The sequence below is a fragment of the Eschscholzia californica genome, unplaced genomic scaffold (assembly GCF_041429995.1).
Source record: "Eschscholzia californica isolate CP2 unplaced genomic scaffold, dmEscCali1.0.p SCAF_1, whole genome shotgun sequence".
In the NCBI taxonomy this organism is placed as follows: domain Eukaryota; kingdom Viridiplantae; phylum Streptophyta; class Magnoliopsida; order Ranunculales; family Papaveraceae; genus Eschscholzia; species Eschscholzia californica.
Window position 1 is genome coordinate 57,712,729 of NW_028238198.1, and position 17,253 is coordinate 57,729,981.

The 17,253-nt window shown below is 39.8% G+C and overlaps 1 protein-coding gene across 1 annotated transcript; it reads right to left on the reverse strand.

Annotated features, from left to right (window-relative positions):
• Nucleotides 1-8,778: 8,778 nt before the first annotated feature.
• On the reverse strand, nt 8,779-11,516 carry LOC147567800 (uncharacterized). The gene is made up of 2 exons (XM_086658343.1): nt 10,307-11,516; nt 8,779-10,220 (listed from the first exon to the last, which is right to left on the reverse strand). Exons 1-2 carry the CDS (start codon nt 11,514-11,516, stop codon nt 8,779-8,781), a joined length of 2,652 nt encoding a protein of 883 aa, XP_086514469.1.
• Between the last annotated feature and the right edge of the window lie 5,737 nt (nt 11,517-17,253).

Here is a 17,253-nt window from a genome sequence, read left to right on the forward strand (position 1 = left end):
TCATCTTCTTCTCAGAGATAGGCCCCTTGATTTATCTTGATGTTTGAGGGTCTCATGGCTTCTTGTAGTTAGTTTGATTATGTTATGATTTTTATCTTCTTTATCTAAAAATCTTGAATCATATATACTCAAAGAAGTAGATTTCTCTTTAGCTCTTTAGGTAGGATTTTGCTAGTAAAATTAGGGTTTCATGGCTTCTTTTACTAAGTATTAAGGTTTCCTGATAGGATTTCGAGGATGATCAAAATTTTTTGTTGAAATCCATAGAAGAAGATGAGATTTTGTTGCCTTATTTATTTTGGCTCTTGCCGAAAAAAGTCGGCTTAAATTCGGTGGTTCTTGTCGAAAATCCATCTTTTTTTGTTGTCATATTTTGTTTATAATTTTTGTTGTTTCTCACAATTGGGTTTCATTGGATCTTCAGTGTTGTTATTCTCATCCTCGGTTATACTGTTTTTGTTTTCATTTTCGTTAATAAAATTCAGCTAGCTAAAGTGAAATGCACAACAATTTTAAAGTTCGACAAAAGCATAAATTGCACAATAAGCAAGCAGTTTTTTGAGCAATTTTCGGTACCGAATTTTTTGATAAAAACGTCACCGAAAATGTTCATCGTTCTGAGTAGTATTTGACCGAAAATTTGGGTTGTTCATAAATATGAGAAAAAAAGTTTGACCTAGAAATCTAAATTTTTTTTTATAATAATCACTACAAATTAGTTTATCTTACCTATAAAGTTAAGTTCTTAAATATCAAACTCTTTCTTTAATGAAATTTCTTGACCACCAAGTTCCTCCATTGATGCACCTTCCTCATTGCTAGTTTCTTCCATTACTGATGTTTTTGGTAGGTGATTGTGAGTTAGTTGTTCATAGTTATGGTGGTGATCGTTGGGGTGGTAGAAGGTGTCGGTGTTGGTAATGCCGTTTAGGAATGAATGAGATAAAATATCTTTTACTCTATAACAAATATATATAGGAGTAATATATAATTTTTTCTTCAATTTAGTCCTTACCAAAGTTTTATTTTAGTCCCTCTGTGCTCTATAAATAACAAAGTCTTATTTATAGAGAAAGTGAAAAGTTTCAACTTTTGGGCTCTGTAAAGAGCCAAAACAACTCTGTAAATACCAGCGGCCTAAAAAAACATCAACAACGACCCACCTTCTTCTTTGTCATGAAAAAAAATCCCCCATTTTTTCATAAGTTTCTAAGGAAAGCAAGAACAAAAAGATCAACCAAATTATCTCCATTTACCAATAGTATCCTCAATGTTGAAAACCTAAAAAATTATGAAAGATGTACTAATTCATTATTGGCCCTTCTCCGTTACTAGTCAACCAAGCTTACTGGTTAGCTGATAGTGAACTAATTCACATACCCAAAAAGGAAAATAACACAGTATTAACAACACAACCACAATGGATAAAGAAATGTGTGTGGAAAAAGATAATGTCATTGAAGTAATGAAGAAGATGGGCAGTTCGGTCAGTCCAGTTAGGGCAACAACTAGGAGATGCAGACATTGTTTATCTCAGAGGACCCCGCAATGGAGGGCATGACCTATGAGTCCTAAAGACTTTGTTTAATGCATGTGGAGTTAGGTTTAAGTCGGGCAGGTTGTTGGCCGAATATAGATCTGCTAAAAGCCATACTTTTATCGACTATAAGCGTTAGGAGGCAATGGTGGTCGGGATGGTGGTGGTGGGAAGCTGTGGCAGTGAACTTGACAGAGAAGATAAAGATTAAAGGGTAATGTTTGATCAAGTGAATTCTTGGAAATAAAATATGGCCCCGAGAATGTACAAAAAAACATGGATTCCCTAAAGAATTTATTCTACGGAGATTATTCTTTATGCCCCAAAGGCGCGACCTTTTACATAACAATTTCTTTTGTAATTCCTTTAGTTATTCCCGTCCCTAACCCATCTAAAAATGTGGCACTGCAATATCTGCCAGATTGCTCACATGGAGGAGGAATTAGAGGGGGTGTCATTAAAAAAAATTGGAGGACTCGAAAAAAATTGAACACAATTTGGTTTTGGTTTAATGACACATGATGATGTAGTAATTTGCAGTCATAATAATGAGACCGTTACGTTGAATCTCGCTTTTGCTCCTCTCGATGTGGGAGGCGAAACTTGCAAGGAACTCGAGAACCTCTCCGACAGTTAAAACAATCAGATTGTCCTTCTAGTTAAAATAATGAATATTCAGTAAACCTTGGGGACTTACTCGTTTGAATGAGAAAGTTGGTTCCCTCGTTTCACTCGTCTTTTTTTGTGTCTTGTTCGAGGCTATTGGATTACTTTTTATAGACTCCTTTGACCGACTATGTAGAAGCAGTGATGATGAGGCAGTTGAGATCCATCGTGTTGCATTCAAATTGCGTTTTTGTTCGATAGTTAGGAGATATCTTATTCAACGATTTAGATAGATTACGTTTCTGAGTGTATAGATTCTTTATGATTCCTCCTTGAAAGACTCTTGAAGCCCAAGTTTAATAAATACTTAAGATCCTCACTGGCTGTGATCTTTGATAAGGTTCGGGATTAAGTCGGTAAGCATTAGGCACGATTCTACCCTTCCTCCATATTTCGTGATTGAGGTATCGGCCCACTTACGTGGATCCCCTAGTCTTCTCTTGGATCCCAGGACAGATTCCGTCGTATTTAATCAGGACTGGGCTTAATGTGCTCGAGACCTTCTTCGAATTCAACCACCATGTTGACTTGATACAGGTTGGCCTGTTAATGTTTTGGTGTTTTTTTGACTTATTGACTGTAGTCAATTGATGACCAATTTCAGTTGAACTTTTTGTAATTTCTTCTGTAATCAATATTTGTATGATGAATAAAATCATGTCTTTCGGTTTAATTTCTTGGATTAGCGATTTATCCTTCTAAATATAATCCCTCTACATATTTTTCATTTTATCTCCCGTGAGAGGCCTATTTGTAGGGTCAAGGGGGCACCCTTGACTCTCAGAGGAGCGAAAGCCTCTTATTAATATAATATAGGGCATTGGCACATATGCTTTTGTGGTCTTCTCAGCCATACCTCTAACTTCTGAAAATGTAGATATGCCCGAACTTATTTGATAAGGCAAGATGGAGACCTTGATTTGTACCCTCGTGATCGAGCTTATGATTGTAAGGAACGCGGAGCCATAGTCAAATTATCCAAACCAAGTTCAGAGCGTCGAAGCCTATCCAGCGGAAGCACTCACATACCTCTTTGGCTTTACGGACTTCTTGTATCTCCTACTTGAAGGAGACATCCTTCCATTTGAAGGAGATGTCCTTCCCAAGGATTGTCCTTCGACCAAGATGACCATTCACTCAATTTGTCAGATATGACAATGATGACTTTATCTAAAATATCATCTAGTTCGATCGATTTAGGTTCGTAATGGTTAGTTAAAGGCTAACTACGACCGTCGGATCACTTTAGTAATCTGCGGCTAATTTCGACCGAATCCTACAACGGGTTACACCAAAGAGTGACAGTTTGATCGAAGACATAAAACTAAAGGAAACGGGGTAAAAATTATGGATTCCATCCAATTTTTTTTTTTTTTGAATTGTTCAGCGTGTGCCTCGAACCCTTGACCTTTAGGTGGAAGATTATACCTCTTACCACTCCAATGGTGGTTAGATTGAAGAACACTTCTTCTTTGACTAGATAGATAGTTGGGATTAGGTCTCTCTTTCTTACTCTACTTCATGTTATAGAATAAGAGAGCTCCTTGAAAAAAATCCACACCTTATTCAAGTCTCAAGAGACATTATATAGAATCCTAAGTTAGAGTAAACCCCCTGATTAGGTTTTCCTAAAATCCATTTTGAATAAGATTTAGGATTTATAGTCAAAAATAGAAACCTATTTATATTTTCCAATTTCCTCTAGCTTGACCGACCAGAGTAAGCCCTAAAAGGACAGATCTGGCCGGCCCCATTAAGGTATTCGGCCAAGCATGGCCGACCCCTCTTTTGGGCCCAAAACATCTCTTAAGTGCCCCAGTCCAATCCCTTCATTCAGGCCCTTTGTACTATCTTTGTCTTAACTTCTTTTAAGCCTTTTGGACATATCTATGAGTCTTACCCATCCATATATGTCTCATCCCTCTAGTCATATCTTTCGATCAAGTTGACAGTCTTTGTGTAACCCATTGTAGGATCCAGACGAAGTTAGCCTCGAATCGCTTTGCGATTGGACGATCGTAGTTGGTCTCTAGCTAAACACTACGCCTTCTTCACCAATTGTCCTATCCGACAAAATGATCGCATTGCCTCTTTGGTTGAAGGACATTTCCTTCAAATTGTCTGGGTGTCTTAAGTAGAGGAGCTACAATTTGGAGCTCTCATCTTCAGGATAAAGGCATCAAATTTAGTTCGAGGGAAAGCGATTCAGGTAATATCTATCCCGTTCTAGTTCATCTTTAGTTCTTGCATATGATCCTAGAAACTAGTGTTACACGTATTAGAAGTCTTAGATTCCGCTTAGAACACTAAGTGACATCAAAACCCAACACTACCCCACCTCCTAAGGCTATTTCCTGGCCTAATGCCGACTTTCTCTGTGTTGTGAGACTTAATATAATATTATAATAATATAATATTGTAATGATGATAATAATAATAATAACAATAATAATAATAATAATAATAATAATAATAATAATAATAATAATATAGTATTAATAATAGTATAATAATAATTATTGTTATATTATTATTATATATTATTAAGCTAATTTGATAATAATAATTATTTTTATTATCTTCTTTACCGAAATGTCCCCAAGTGCCTTCCATAATTTGAGAAATATTCTTTCACCAAATTTATATTAAAATGTCCCCAAGTGTCCTTGAAACCAATTTGTCTTGAAATGCACATAATTTCGTGTCTCAAACCAATAACGCAGATATTTCAGGACATTTCGGGACATTTGAAATGTCTCAAACGAATAACAGAGACATTTAGGGGCATTTCGGGACATTGGTTTGTGTGGCTTTTTGGAAACTCATGTCCAGGAAAGGAATAAGACTTGTATTCAGCGTAGTCTTAAACCTAACTGGACTTTTATTGATAATTATGTGGTTGTTCCGAATGGACGGATTTGGATTGGATGGGACCCGAGTTGGGTTGATTTCACTGTGTCCCATGTTGGAGGGCAAGTTATTGCAGGTGGTGTTCGATTTCCAGATGGTTCGGGTTTTCTTTTGGCAGTGGTGTACGGTAGCAATAATATTGTTCGTAATGTGACATGTGATGTCGACAAAAGTATCTCTCGAATTATCATGCATATATAATTCTTAGGCTTGATATATTATATGAATGCATGTGATGTGAATGCGGGAAACTAGTATGGCCATAAAGTTTTTCTTTATTCTTGTTTTAAGCACGGATGTGTGCAAATTTGTAATTAATTTTAGTTTCAAGTTTATACGATCTGCGAATCGTTAGAGTCTTGTAATTAGAGTTTAGGGTCTATGAGTCCATTGATGAGTCCATTGAAGAAGCTCGAGGATGAGATCCAAAGGGGAGTGGGAGAAATCAATGGAGGTTCAAAGATGACGATCTAAAGCGAACCAAAAGGCGAAACAAGAAAAAACCAAAGGAGATTAGATCTTCTAGGTTAGGGGCCATATTAGGATCCATATATGCTTGCTTTATTTTCTCGCGCGCATTTACTTACTTATTTATGCTTTATGTCGTGGATGTTAGTTAGGCTAAGTAGTTTTTTTTTGTATTAATCAGCAGGCATAAGGGAGCCAGACCCAAACAAACAGAAGAAGAAAAAAACTAGCCTATGCCCTCAGGGGGCAGGCCCCTCCCCACAAAAACAACCCAAGGAACATCACCCTCCTCAAAAAACAAACAAGAGACACCTATAAGGAGTCTAAAGACAACATCAACACATGAACTATACAAAAGAGAACTCATCAAAACAATCTGACTCGAATGATACCCTGCTTATCTTCCTCAATAAGCTGCACCAGCTCTGAGTTCAACTGTCCTGGCCACAGCACCTCCTCTGCCCCATCTGGCCTGTTCTTAGACAACCAATCAGCCACTCTGTTAATTTCTCTATAAACATGTTTAATCTCACAACCACCAAACCCAGCCATGAGCCTCTTTATCTTCTTGTACAGGAAGGCAGCTCTCCAAGGTGGAATACTATCAGCAGAACAGAGCAAGGAACATGAAGTCATAGAATCAGTGGCCACCACCACTTTGCTCAGCTGCATCTCTCTGGCCATCCTCAAACCAGCCTCAATACCTTGGAGCTCATGGACCAGAACTGAACAAGGTGTAGCCTGGCCTCTAACAGCAGCAAGTACCTCACCACTAGCATTTCTCAAGACACAGCCATAACCTGCTGCATCAGGAGAGTATGCCCCATCAGTGTTAATCAAAATCACACCCTGATCAGGCTTCTGCCAAGAACATTCAATAGACCTAGCAATGACAAAGTGAAAATCTATATTCCAAGCTTGAGCAACCCTTCTACTTCTAGCAGTATCCCTGACCTTAACATTCCTGGCCATCATCTTCATCTTGACATCAGCAATAATCAAGGAGAGGACAAGTTCTTTGCTGTGAGACTTCTCATTATGTAATCTTCTATTTCTTTCCCACCAAATATGGTAAACTAACCCATTAAAAGCATGTCTGCCTAATAAAGCCAGACCATCTTTCCCAGAGAACATAGTAGTACACCATTCTACCTCTTTGTCTACTCATGCTTAGACAGTTTAACCAAACCTAGCATCATAAGAAACCTGTGCCAGATAAAGGATGAAAAAGAACAATGAAAGAAGAGGTGAAGCTCATCCTCACTGTCCTCACCACACAAAACACACATAGGGTCCACCTCAATCCCCCAGAAAAGAAGCTTACACTTAGTTCTCAACCCCCCTCTGAGAGTAACCCAAGCAATAAAGCTATGTCTTGAAATGTTATGAGCAAACCAAACCAACCCATGCCAATCAACCACAGTCCCTGTCTTCCTTAATCCCTCATAGGTGCTTTTAAGAGTAAACACCGCTTTGTCACTTGCCTTCCATACTCTCAAGTCCTCCATTTCCTCATCAATAGGAACCCCAGACAAGCCATCAACAATGGATCCCAAATGCACAGATAAGTGGTGAGGAATATCCCAAGAACCCTGTCTGATACAGGAATTAACAGTAGCATTATAATGAAGTAAACATGAAGTAAACTACTATATTTAAACAAATCAGAGAAGAAGCCATGTAGAGGACCTAGAGGGTGCCAATAATCAATCCAAAAGCATGTAGATTTCCCATTACCCACAACATGAAAAGCAAATTGCAGACCAAAACACCTATACTGCAATAATCTTCTCCACACCCAAGAAGCAGAAGAAGGAATACTCATAGTCCAAAAGTTCTTCTTCTTAATCAGGTTAGACTGAACCCAATCCACCCACAAAGTGTTCTTCTGACTAAAAATATCCCAAATGTGCCTCAAACAACAAGCAACATTGAGAGCCTCAATATCTCTAACACCAAGCCCACCCTCTTTGCTAGGGAGACAAATATGAGGCCACCCAATAGCAGCCTTCTTACCCTGCAGCTCAGAACCAGACCACAAAAACCTATTCATCAGAGTCTCCATCTCTCTAAGAACTCTCTTTGGAAGAGCAAAGACACTCATCCAAAAGAGAATCATACTCTGCAAAATAGACTTAACAATAGTTAGTCTCCCAGCAAAGGACAGAAACTTTGTTTTCCAAGATTTAACTCTAGCCATCACCCTATCCAAGAGAGGGAGGCAATCAGCATACTTGAGTCTAGAAGAGATGAGAGGAACTCCCAAATATCTAACAGGTAGGTTGGCACATTCAAACTTCAAAGCTGTTCTAATATGCTCAGCAATTGCATCAGGAACACCAGCTAAAAAAAGAGCTCTTCCTTTGATTAACTTTCAGACCAGTACAAAGATAGAACTCCTCAAGCACTTCAGCCAGAGCTGCCACAGACTCAACATCCCCTTTAGAAAAAACCAGTAAATCATCAGCAAAGGCCAAGTGAGTGAGTCTAGGATTAACACACTTAGGATGAAGCCTGAACCTGCCCTCCTTAACCTTTCTCAGTAGCAAGATATTGAATACCTCCATAACTAAAACAAACAAGTAAGGAGACATTGGACATCTCTGTCTGATCCCTCTTTTACCTTTAATGTACCCATAAGAGCCACCATTAACCATTACTGAATACCTAGCTGAAGAAACACAGGCAAAAACCCATGAGTTGAATCGAGTAGGAAACCCCATTCTCTCCGTAACCTTCATGAGAGCTTCCCATTCAATAGTATCATAAGCCTTCTGCAAATCAATCTTCATGGCACATCTAGGAGGACCAATGGACTTGTGATAATCTCTAACCAATTCATGGGCAAGGAGAATATTATCTTGAATACATCTCCCAGAAATAAACCCAGACTGACAAGGACTAACCAATTTGAAAATAAACTCCTTCATTCTCAAGGTCAGGATTTTGGTAATACACTTATACACAGTGTTACAACAAGAGATAGGTCTAAACTCAGCAATTCTTGAGGCATTCTTAGATTTAGGCACAAGAGTCACTAAGGTGGAGTTAACCTCACCCAGCAGCTTACCTGAGGAAAAAAATCTTTGCACAGCCTCCACAAAATCATCTCCAACAATGTCCCAGCAAGCATTAAAGAAGTGTGAGGTGAAGCCATCAGGGCCAGGTGATTTATCTGCCCCTATGGTAGCCAGAGCCTACATCACTTCCTCCCTAGTCACTCTTCTAATCAACTGATCAGCTTCACTATCCTGCAAAACAGAAGCAAACTCCATAGATTCTAAATTAGCAGGAACTCCTTCATAGTTAGAAACACCAAACATGTGTTGATAAAACTCAACACACTCCTGTGCAACCAAGTCAGCTCTCACCACCTTCTCTCCCAAGTCATTATAAAGGAAAGGGATATTATTCCTAGATTTCCTCTCCTTTAAAGAAGCATGGAAAAACCTAGTATTACCATCTCCCAAATCAATCTTCTGGACCCTTGCCTTCTGCCTCAGCATTGCTTCCTCCATTCTAGCCATTTTGGAAAAATTAGCCACAGCCTCCCTTTCCTCTCTCCTAGACTGATCACAAAGAGGGTTCCCATGAACTTTAGTTTGAGCAGCCACCATACTACTTCTAGCTACTTCAACTTTGGTAGAGAAATCAAGAAATCTTCTCTTCTTCCAGACTAAGAGTGCTGCCTTCACCTTCTTCAGCCTACTCACCAATCTAAACATAGGATTACCTGTAACCTTCACCTTCCAGGCATCAGCAACCAACTTCATAAACCCTTCCTCCTCAGTCCAACAATTGAAAAATTTAAAAGGCCTAGGTCCAACATGAACCTCCTCAAACAAACTCACAATACAAGGAGAGTGATCAGAGACACCCTGAGGCAAAAACTCAGCCTTAGCAGAAGAAAAGAGTAGCACCCACTCAATATTAACTAAAGCTCTATCCAATTTCAAAGCAGTAAAGTTATCTCCCATTTGCATATTAGTCCAAGTATAAAAACAACCAGAAAAAGGACAATCAAAAAGGAGAGAATCCCTCACACAGTCCTTAAAATCCAGCATATCCCTTGGCCTGGCCACCCCTCCCCCCATCTTCTCCTCCAGTTCCAAAACAGCATTGAAGTCACCCATCACCAACCATGGACCTTCATAAGTTTGAGATATACTCCTCAATTCAGCCCAAAGACTCCTCCTCTCAACCACAATATTCCTGGCATAAACACAAGATAGCAAAAAGGACCTGCCATCCCTCAAGCTCACCTGAACAGTAATACTTTGATCCATAACAGAGATCAAAGAAATATTCATTTGGCAAGAATCCCAAAGTAACCAAACTCTCCCATTGTCATCACACTCATAGTTATGTAGCCAAGACCAAGTAGGCATAAGAGATTGCCTCACTTTGTCCTTATTCTGCTTCTTGACATGAGTCTCCAACACACAACACAGCCCCAAGTTATTACTCCTAATAAACTTAATCACCTCTTTTATTCTAAGGGAATCATTCAATCCCCTTACATTCCAGCTACCAAAACTAATCATTAAGAATTCGAATGGGGCCTCTACTCTTCCCCCTAGCTTCTTTTGACCACCAACTCCAGGTCCACTGAACATAGCAACCTTAGTTGCAACACCAGCTGAACCAAACTGAGCTCCAGGAACCTCCATATCCTCATCTCCCCCCCAGGGTCATCACTCTTAATCATGTCCTCATCAAGAATACCCTTACAAGGATCAACAACACACAGTCTCTTAGCAGACTTAACCTGACCACCTTCATCCAGAGCAGCTGGAGCAGCAAGTCTCCTAGCCCCATCTAGCTTCTTGTTTTTCTTACCATTCCTCACCTCAGTCCATTCCCCCTCGTCCATATTGTCCTGTTGAGCAGCAAATAAAGAAGTAGCTCCATCACTACTTTTTGCAGAGGACTCCCCAAGGGAAGTCAATCCCTGAACACAAGTAGTACCCAATAGAGAAACAGAGCTCTTTGAAGGGGTCACCTCAGGTGCCACACCCTTATCTCGAGCTGGGTTACTAACAGGAGCTACCCCCTTACCTGATCCCATATTAACATTACTATTATCATTATTAGCCTTCTCAGAAGCCTTAGGTCGAACAGAAGAGGTACACTTGCTCTCACTATGCCCAAAAGCACCACAACCTTTACATTTCATAGGCCTCCACGCATAATCAACATGAATATTAATGATTCTAGCATTCTTAACAGAGAAAGAGATTACCTCAGGCATGACACACTCCTTAGGAATTTCGACACAAACTCGAGCATAACCCATACGAGATCTTCTCGCAGTAGGCTCATCCATCATAATAGGCTTACCCAAGAAGCTAGCTATCTTGGCTAGCCCTTTAGGATTCCAAAGAAAGACAGGAACATTGCGGAAACACACCCAAATAGGAATAGACTCCATAGCAGCTACATCCTCCTCAATGAACAGCTGCCAAGGCCTCACAAAGAACAATCTATTCATAATAAACAAAGGATCCATATCTAAAATTCTTTGTCTATCCTCCTCCAAGCTAAATCTAATAATATAGGCTGCATCACCATGAGTAGTTAAGAACATAGACCCTCTTGGCTTCCATCGATCCAGAAGGATCCTTCGAACAAGATGAAATGGAAGACGCTGTCCAACAAAAGAGCCAATCAACAGGTTTTCACACTCCTGAATCTCCTCTTCAAACTCATCAAGCAAAATCTCCGGTAACTCACTATCTTCCCCCACCACTGGAGGGGAATACTCCAACTTCGCACGATACTTCTTCTCCTCAGGATGAAACAAAGAAGCCCAGCTAGAACCACCCCTCCCCATATTCGAATCCTTTTTCGCCTTCAAACCTTCTCCATCCCCCAAACCAGAGCCAAGATGATAAAAATCCTCTCCTGCTCCCTCCCTAGAAGCAGGAGGGAGCATCAACAACAGTTCCCCAGCCGCCAGACCAATGGGAAAAACAAACCCCACAAACCAGGAATCCCCTCAGCCGCCGCCACTTGCCGGAAAGAAAGAAAAGAAAACCCTAGAAAATCGCGCCTACCACCCGGGACTTTCTCTCTCCTCTTAACTCAAAGTTTTTTCTAGGCTAAGTAGTTCACTATAACAAACGCCAGACTAGCGTAAAAGTCCCCAAAAGTAATTTTGAGTAAATACCTACCCAGACTAAGACACCCTTTGAACCCTCGATCGAGGAAGGTGGGTCGGCCTTCGCAGAGTACCTCCTCTATCTTGGAGCTAAGTGGCCAGACTCGTTACAGGGGTCTACACGTCTAAATGGTTTTACTCAACGAGATCACCAAAAGAGGTTTGGATACTCGAGGCAAGAGGATAGATTAGTCATTCATCAATGAAATCTATCAACCAAGAGTCATAAGAGTATGATCAGTGAAGTAGTTCACTCACCTGGATTGACGGAGTGGAGGGTAAGGCCCTAGTCCGCTTTACTCCGAAGATCTGGGATCTTGGAATCACGTTATTCAATCGGGGACGGTTTAATGTGGGAAAACTGAATTTTTCCAAAAACGATAACGAGTTTAAAGCTTTACAATTCTTTTATATAGTTTTAAGATGACGCAAGGAAACAGGTTCAATATTGAATCAGACCTAAGGGAGGTGCTGATCAACTTCCTAGAATAGAAGAGTGAGTCAGAGAATAGTTCTCAGATTCAAAAGGAAAGCGTACTAGAATACCCAATCCCAATCTCATAACATTCTCTTTGAAAGAGTAATGGATGCTAGCACGACCATTAAGATAAACTGAGGAAGAGGTTCCTACAGAGGTCATAAATGGAGAGGTACGAGACCTCCAAGGCAATCTGAATGGAAGACAACATAATTCATCTATCACCCAATTCAATGTCGATTGAACAAAGATAGATAAGACCTTAGATGAGTCACTCAGATTGTTATGAACTACTGAGCAGAACACACGGAAACATCGAATCTAAGAAACAGTTCTTGAGATTCGAAGGAAGGAATCTAAGAAAGAGTTCTTGAGATTCAAAAGGGCAAAGGGTCAGTCAAGTGAGAAAAACATTTGACCAAATGTAAGGACCCTTTGCTAACACATTTGAGCTTTGTTGATGACCTTCTTGTGTTATGAAGGGTGATATGGGTTCAGCCAAGGCTCTTGCTGAAGTCCTTGATGTCTTTTTCTCATGTACTGGCCTGAGAGTAAGCAAGGCCAAGAGTTCTATTTTTGCTGCTGGGGTGAATGCTGACAGTATGGCTGCCATTCAAGAGAGCCTTGGGTTTAATAGTGCTTCTCTGCCTGTTAGATATCTAGGGGTTCCTCTTATCTCCTCTAGGTTGAGCTACTCTGATTGCCAGCCTTTGATTGATAGGGTGCTTGGTAAGATCAAGTCTTGGAAGATGAGGTTCCTTTCCTATGCAGGTAGGCTGACTTTGGTTAGATCAGTGCTTAATGGTATGGTGATTTTCTGGTTCAGTGTTTTTGTGCTGCCTAAGAGAGTTGTTCATGAGTTGGATAGATTGTTTATGAGATTTCTTTGGGATGGACCTGAAATGAATGCTAAAGGGGCCTCTATCAGTTGGCATATGGTGTGCCATCCTTTCAAAGAGGGTGGGTTGAATCTTGGGAGTTTGGGTGTGCTTAATGATGCTTGTTCTTTAAGGCACATCTGGGATTTGTTTATTGATAAACCCACCCTTTGGGTTGCTTGGGTGAAAGTCCATCTTATCAAGGGCAGTTGCTTCTGGCTTTTGAAGGTTCCTCATGAAGCTTCTTGGAGTTGGCGCAGAATTCTTCAAAATAGGTGTCATGGCCTTCAGTTCTGCCTGGCTCTTGTTGGCAATGGTCAGAGTATTAGTTTTTGGAAGGATCCTTGGCATCCTATGGGTATCTTGGCTCCTCATTTCCCTCCTCAGCTCAGGTATGATAGTATTTTACATTTTGAGGCTCCTGTTAGTAGTTGTTTGGTTGATGGACAGTGGTTTATCCCTGCTCCTCAAGTTCATTATCTTGATGCTTTGGAGGAGGGTCTGTCCCAAGTAAATTGTAATGTTGATTTTGAGGATAGGAGAATTTGGTTAGCTAATGATAAAGGGGATTTTACTCTAAAGAGTACTTATGAGGCCATGAGGGAGTCCCTGCCTCAGATTGCTTGGCATTCCTTGGTCTGGTTTAGTCATAATGTCCCTAGGCATAGTTTCATTACATGGGTGGTGTTACATAGAGCTACTAAGACCAAATTGAAGTTGTATAAATGGGGCTTGAATGTGATGGTTACTTCTTCTCTGTGTCATGAGGAAGAGGAGGTTGATTTCCATCTATTTTCAAGTGCAAATTTTCTCAGGCTATTTGGAAGGATCTTTTAAAGTTGCTGGGTTTGAGGCATGCTCCATGCCATTCTTTGGATGCTATGATTCAATGCTGTTGCAGGTTGTTTCATGGGGTTGATAAGGTTGGCATCTTGGGTAAGCTTGTTTTTAATGCTTTTATTTACCATGTGTGGTGTGAAAGAAATAGAAGAGTGTTTGCTAATACAAGAGTAAACCTAGAGGGTGTTCTTCACATGATCAAGGAGGAGGTAAGAATGAAAATGGTTGGTTTGTCTGTTAAGACTAAGAGCAGTCCTAGGGTCCCTTTTCTTGAGAAGAACTGGAATTTGCAGCTGATGGTGGTACTTCCTACTGTTATTCCTTGTGTCTGGTCTGGTCCTGCTCTAGGCAGTATTCTTCTTAATGCTGATGGTGCCTTTGCTACTGACCATGCTGGGTTTGGTTGTGTGTTGAGAGATCATTGTGGTTTTGTTATTGTGGCAGCTCAAGGGGGTGCAAAGCCTGTTAGTGTTGTCCATCATGAACTGCAGGCTATAGAGGTTGGACTTGGCCTGGCTTATGAGTTTGGTTATAGTCATGTGCAGGTTGCTACAGATTCTCAATATGCTTGTGATTTGCTGACTAAGGAGGGAGCTGAACCTCCTTGGCAATCACTTGAGTTATGGCGTAAGATTAGGTCAGTCAGAGAGAAGTTTGCAGTATGTACAGTGGAGCATGTGTTTAGGGAGGTCAATCAGCTGGCCGATCTTCTTTCGAAGGCTAGGACTGTGGTTGGTATGGATATTTTAGGGGCAGCAGATTTGAGTGAAGCTATGCAGCAGATAGCTCTTGATGATAGAATGGGTACTGTCCGGCAAAGGCTGAAGTGATGTCTCCTTCTTTAGATTTATGATTGTTATGTTTTTGTGGGATCATATGTTTTCTCCTTGGCTGTTTCTTTTGTTTGCCTTTGTGGGCTTGGTTGCCGGCTTTTTGTTTGTTTTTGCTTCTTAGTCTCTTTTTTGTAAAGGTTCTGACTACCTAAAAAGCCTGCTGATTTATGCAAAAAAAAAAAAAACATTTGACCAAGAAAAGGCAAGCAGTTGTCGAGTACATGATCAAGAGTATTCCTCATTACTGTGAATGTTTCCAAACAATGGCTAGACCATTTAAGAAGAATCTACCCTTAGCACCTGGAGGACAAAAGGAATGGAATTATGAATTCTAGTTCCAATATCCTTGTTAACAAAGTTAAAAACAAATATCGTAGAATTCCTTCATCAGGTATTTTAAGACCGGATGTGCGGCTAAAGCTCAAAGGAAACATATACTTGACTAAAAGGAGTAAAGATCCAAGAGAGAGCAGAAACGGTAATGCTAGGGATGCTGAAAGGGATTGAAGTCTTCTTTAGACATTGATCTAGCTTAGAACTTAATAATGATTATTTTGTTCCTTTAGAAACCAGTGGTAAAATTAACTGAAGGTTAACATTGATAATGGTGGTTTCAGTCAAGGTTAACACACTGAAGTAAAGAATCACCTTAACAGGAAGAAATCTGAGTCAAGAATTTGATAACCATTAAAGGAGTTGAGAAACAGTTTCCCAACTCTGCTCCATGGAACACATCCGACGGATGGTGGTTTGAGTGGGAGTAATCGAACACTGCTATGCATGACTCGATCAATGATGGGTTTAAGCCAGTCTTCCGAATACTTTGGGATATATTCTAGAAACCTACTCCGTCTAAAGCTAAGCCTGTGTGAAGTGTTTTACAAGGATACAAAATTAGCTAAAAGTCTGACGCAATTTCTTTAAAAGAAATTTGGGTTTTTTCCATTAACAATCAAGAGAAACAAAGCGTTTGTTGCTCGTGATAATATTCTTCTTATAATTAGCGTAACAAGGTACTAATTATTACAAGAATAAGTGGGAGAAAAGTATAAGTCAAATTTATTCGACCATGAGAAAAATCATGAGGAACAATCATGCAAATTGTACAAGCCGATTAAGTTCGACCAAGAGCAACAAAACGGTTAACCGCGATTCCTCAGAAAAGGAAGAGGTAAAGATGGGATCTTAAAACCTACCGCACAAAAGCGAATGTGATTCGCAGGAGAACTCTCAAGTAGTTGAAAGTGTCTCAAAAGGAAAATCTCAAGTAGTTGAGAGTATTCCAAATTGTTGTTCAAAAGCCCTTAAGGTCCAAAGTAATCTTAAAAGACTCAGAAGATTAAATTCTTTCTGAAGAGATAAAAGACCTGCTCAGAGACGGAAACCAACTCTAGATATTGGCATCAAGCCAAAAAAATATGGAATCGACATCTCGTCAAGACATGTAGTTTGATAATTTATGTCAACGGAAGAGCTAAATTAGTTTTCCATAGTAGAAAACAGAGAAGGATGGAAACATTCGTGTTTCCCAAAACTAGACAAGATGAAGTGAATATCTTCTAGTCCAGTTATGTCCATAAGCATGCTTCAGAAATCCATCAACGGATTAAAAGCACGCAAGAGTTGGAATCTTCGATTCATAGAGGTAATCAAAGTAGTTTGATTCCTGAGGAATGAAGAAATTCTTGAATCACGAAATTTCAACAAGGTAAGTGGGAGTAACAAGCTTTCCAAGTCCGTATGCAGAGGGCATACAAGAGATTGAGTACGACATGAAGATGTTGTAAAACAGCTATGAACTGACTCAATAGAGGACCACACACAAAAGGATAAAATGCCATTTTGGGCATCGAAGATCTACAAACATAGATCGAAAAGATGATAGGATTAAAAAGAACTTAGTACACTAAAATTCTTGAATCCAAAATTCGAAAATCTGAGACTCGGAAAAGTCTATAAGAATTTCGACCCAAAAACTCATGACAGAGAGCGTTGCAAGACTCGGATTCTAAAGACACCGATGAGCAAGCACGCATGAGAGAGACATTTATGTACAAAACATAAAGTCGGTCATGTAGAACATGATTAGCATTAAGACATCCAAACTCGGAGTGGAGAATCCGAATCACTACTTAGATATCCTAGAAGGCTGTAGGATGAAATAGTACAAAAGTTGAACATGTCATCATTGCAAACTTCCAGACATGGAAGGAAAGAGGCTGAAAGAGTTTCGAGCCGGGAATTGTTGCAAATTCTACAAAAGAATTAAGCCTTAATACTAGTAAAGGGTTACTAGCAATTATCAAAGTTGAAGATCACGATCTTCAAATTAATTGATAAATAGCAAAGTTTAAAACAAACTACATCCGTAGTCAAACTAAACTGTCACCTAAGATCATGTATGAGAGTCATACATAATTCTAAGTCATGAGGTATATTTTAGACAAACCTCGACAAGTAAATTGAGTAAGTAAAAGGAGTTT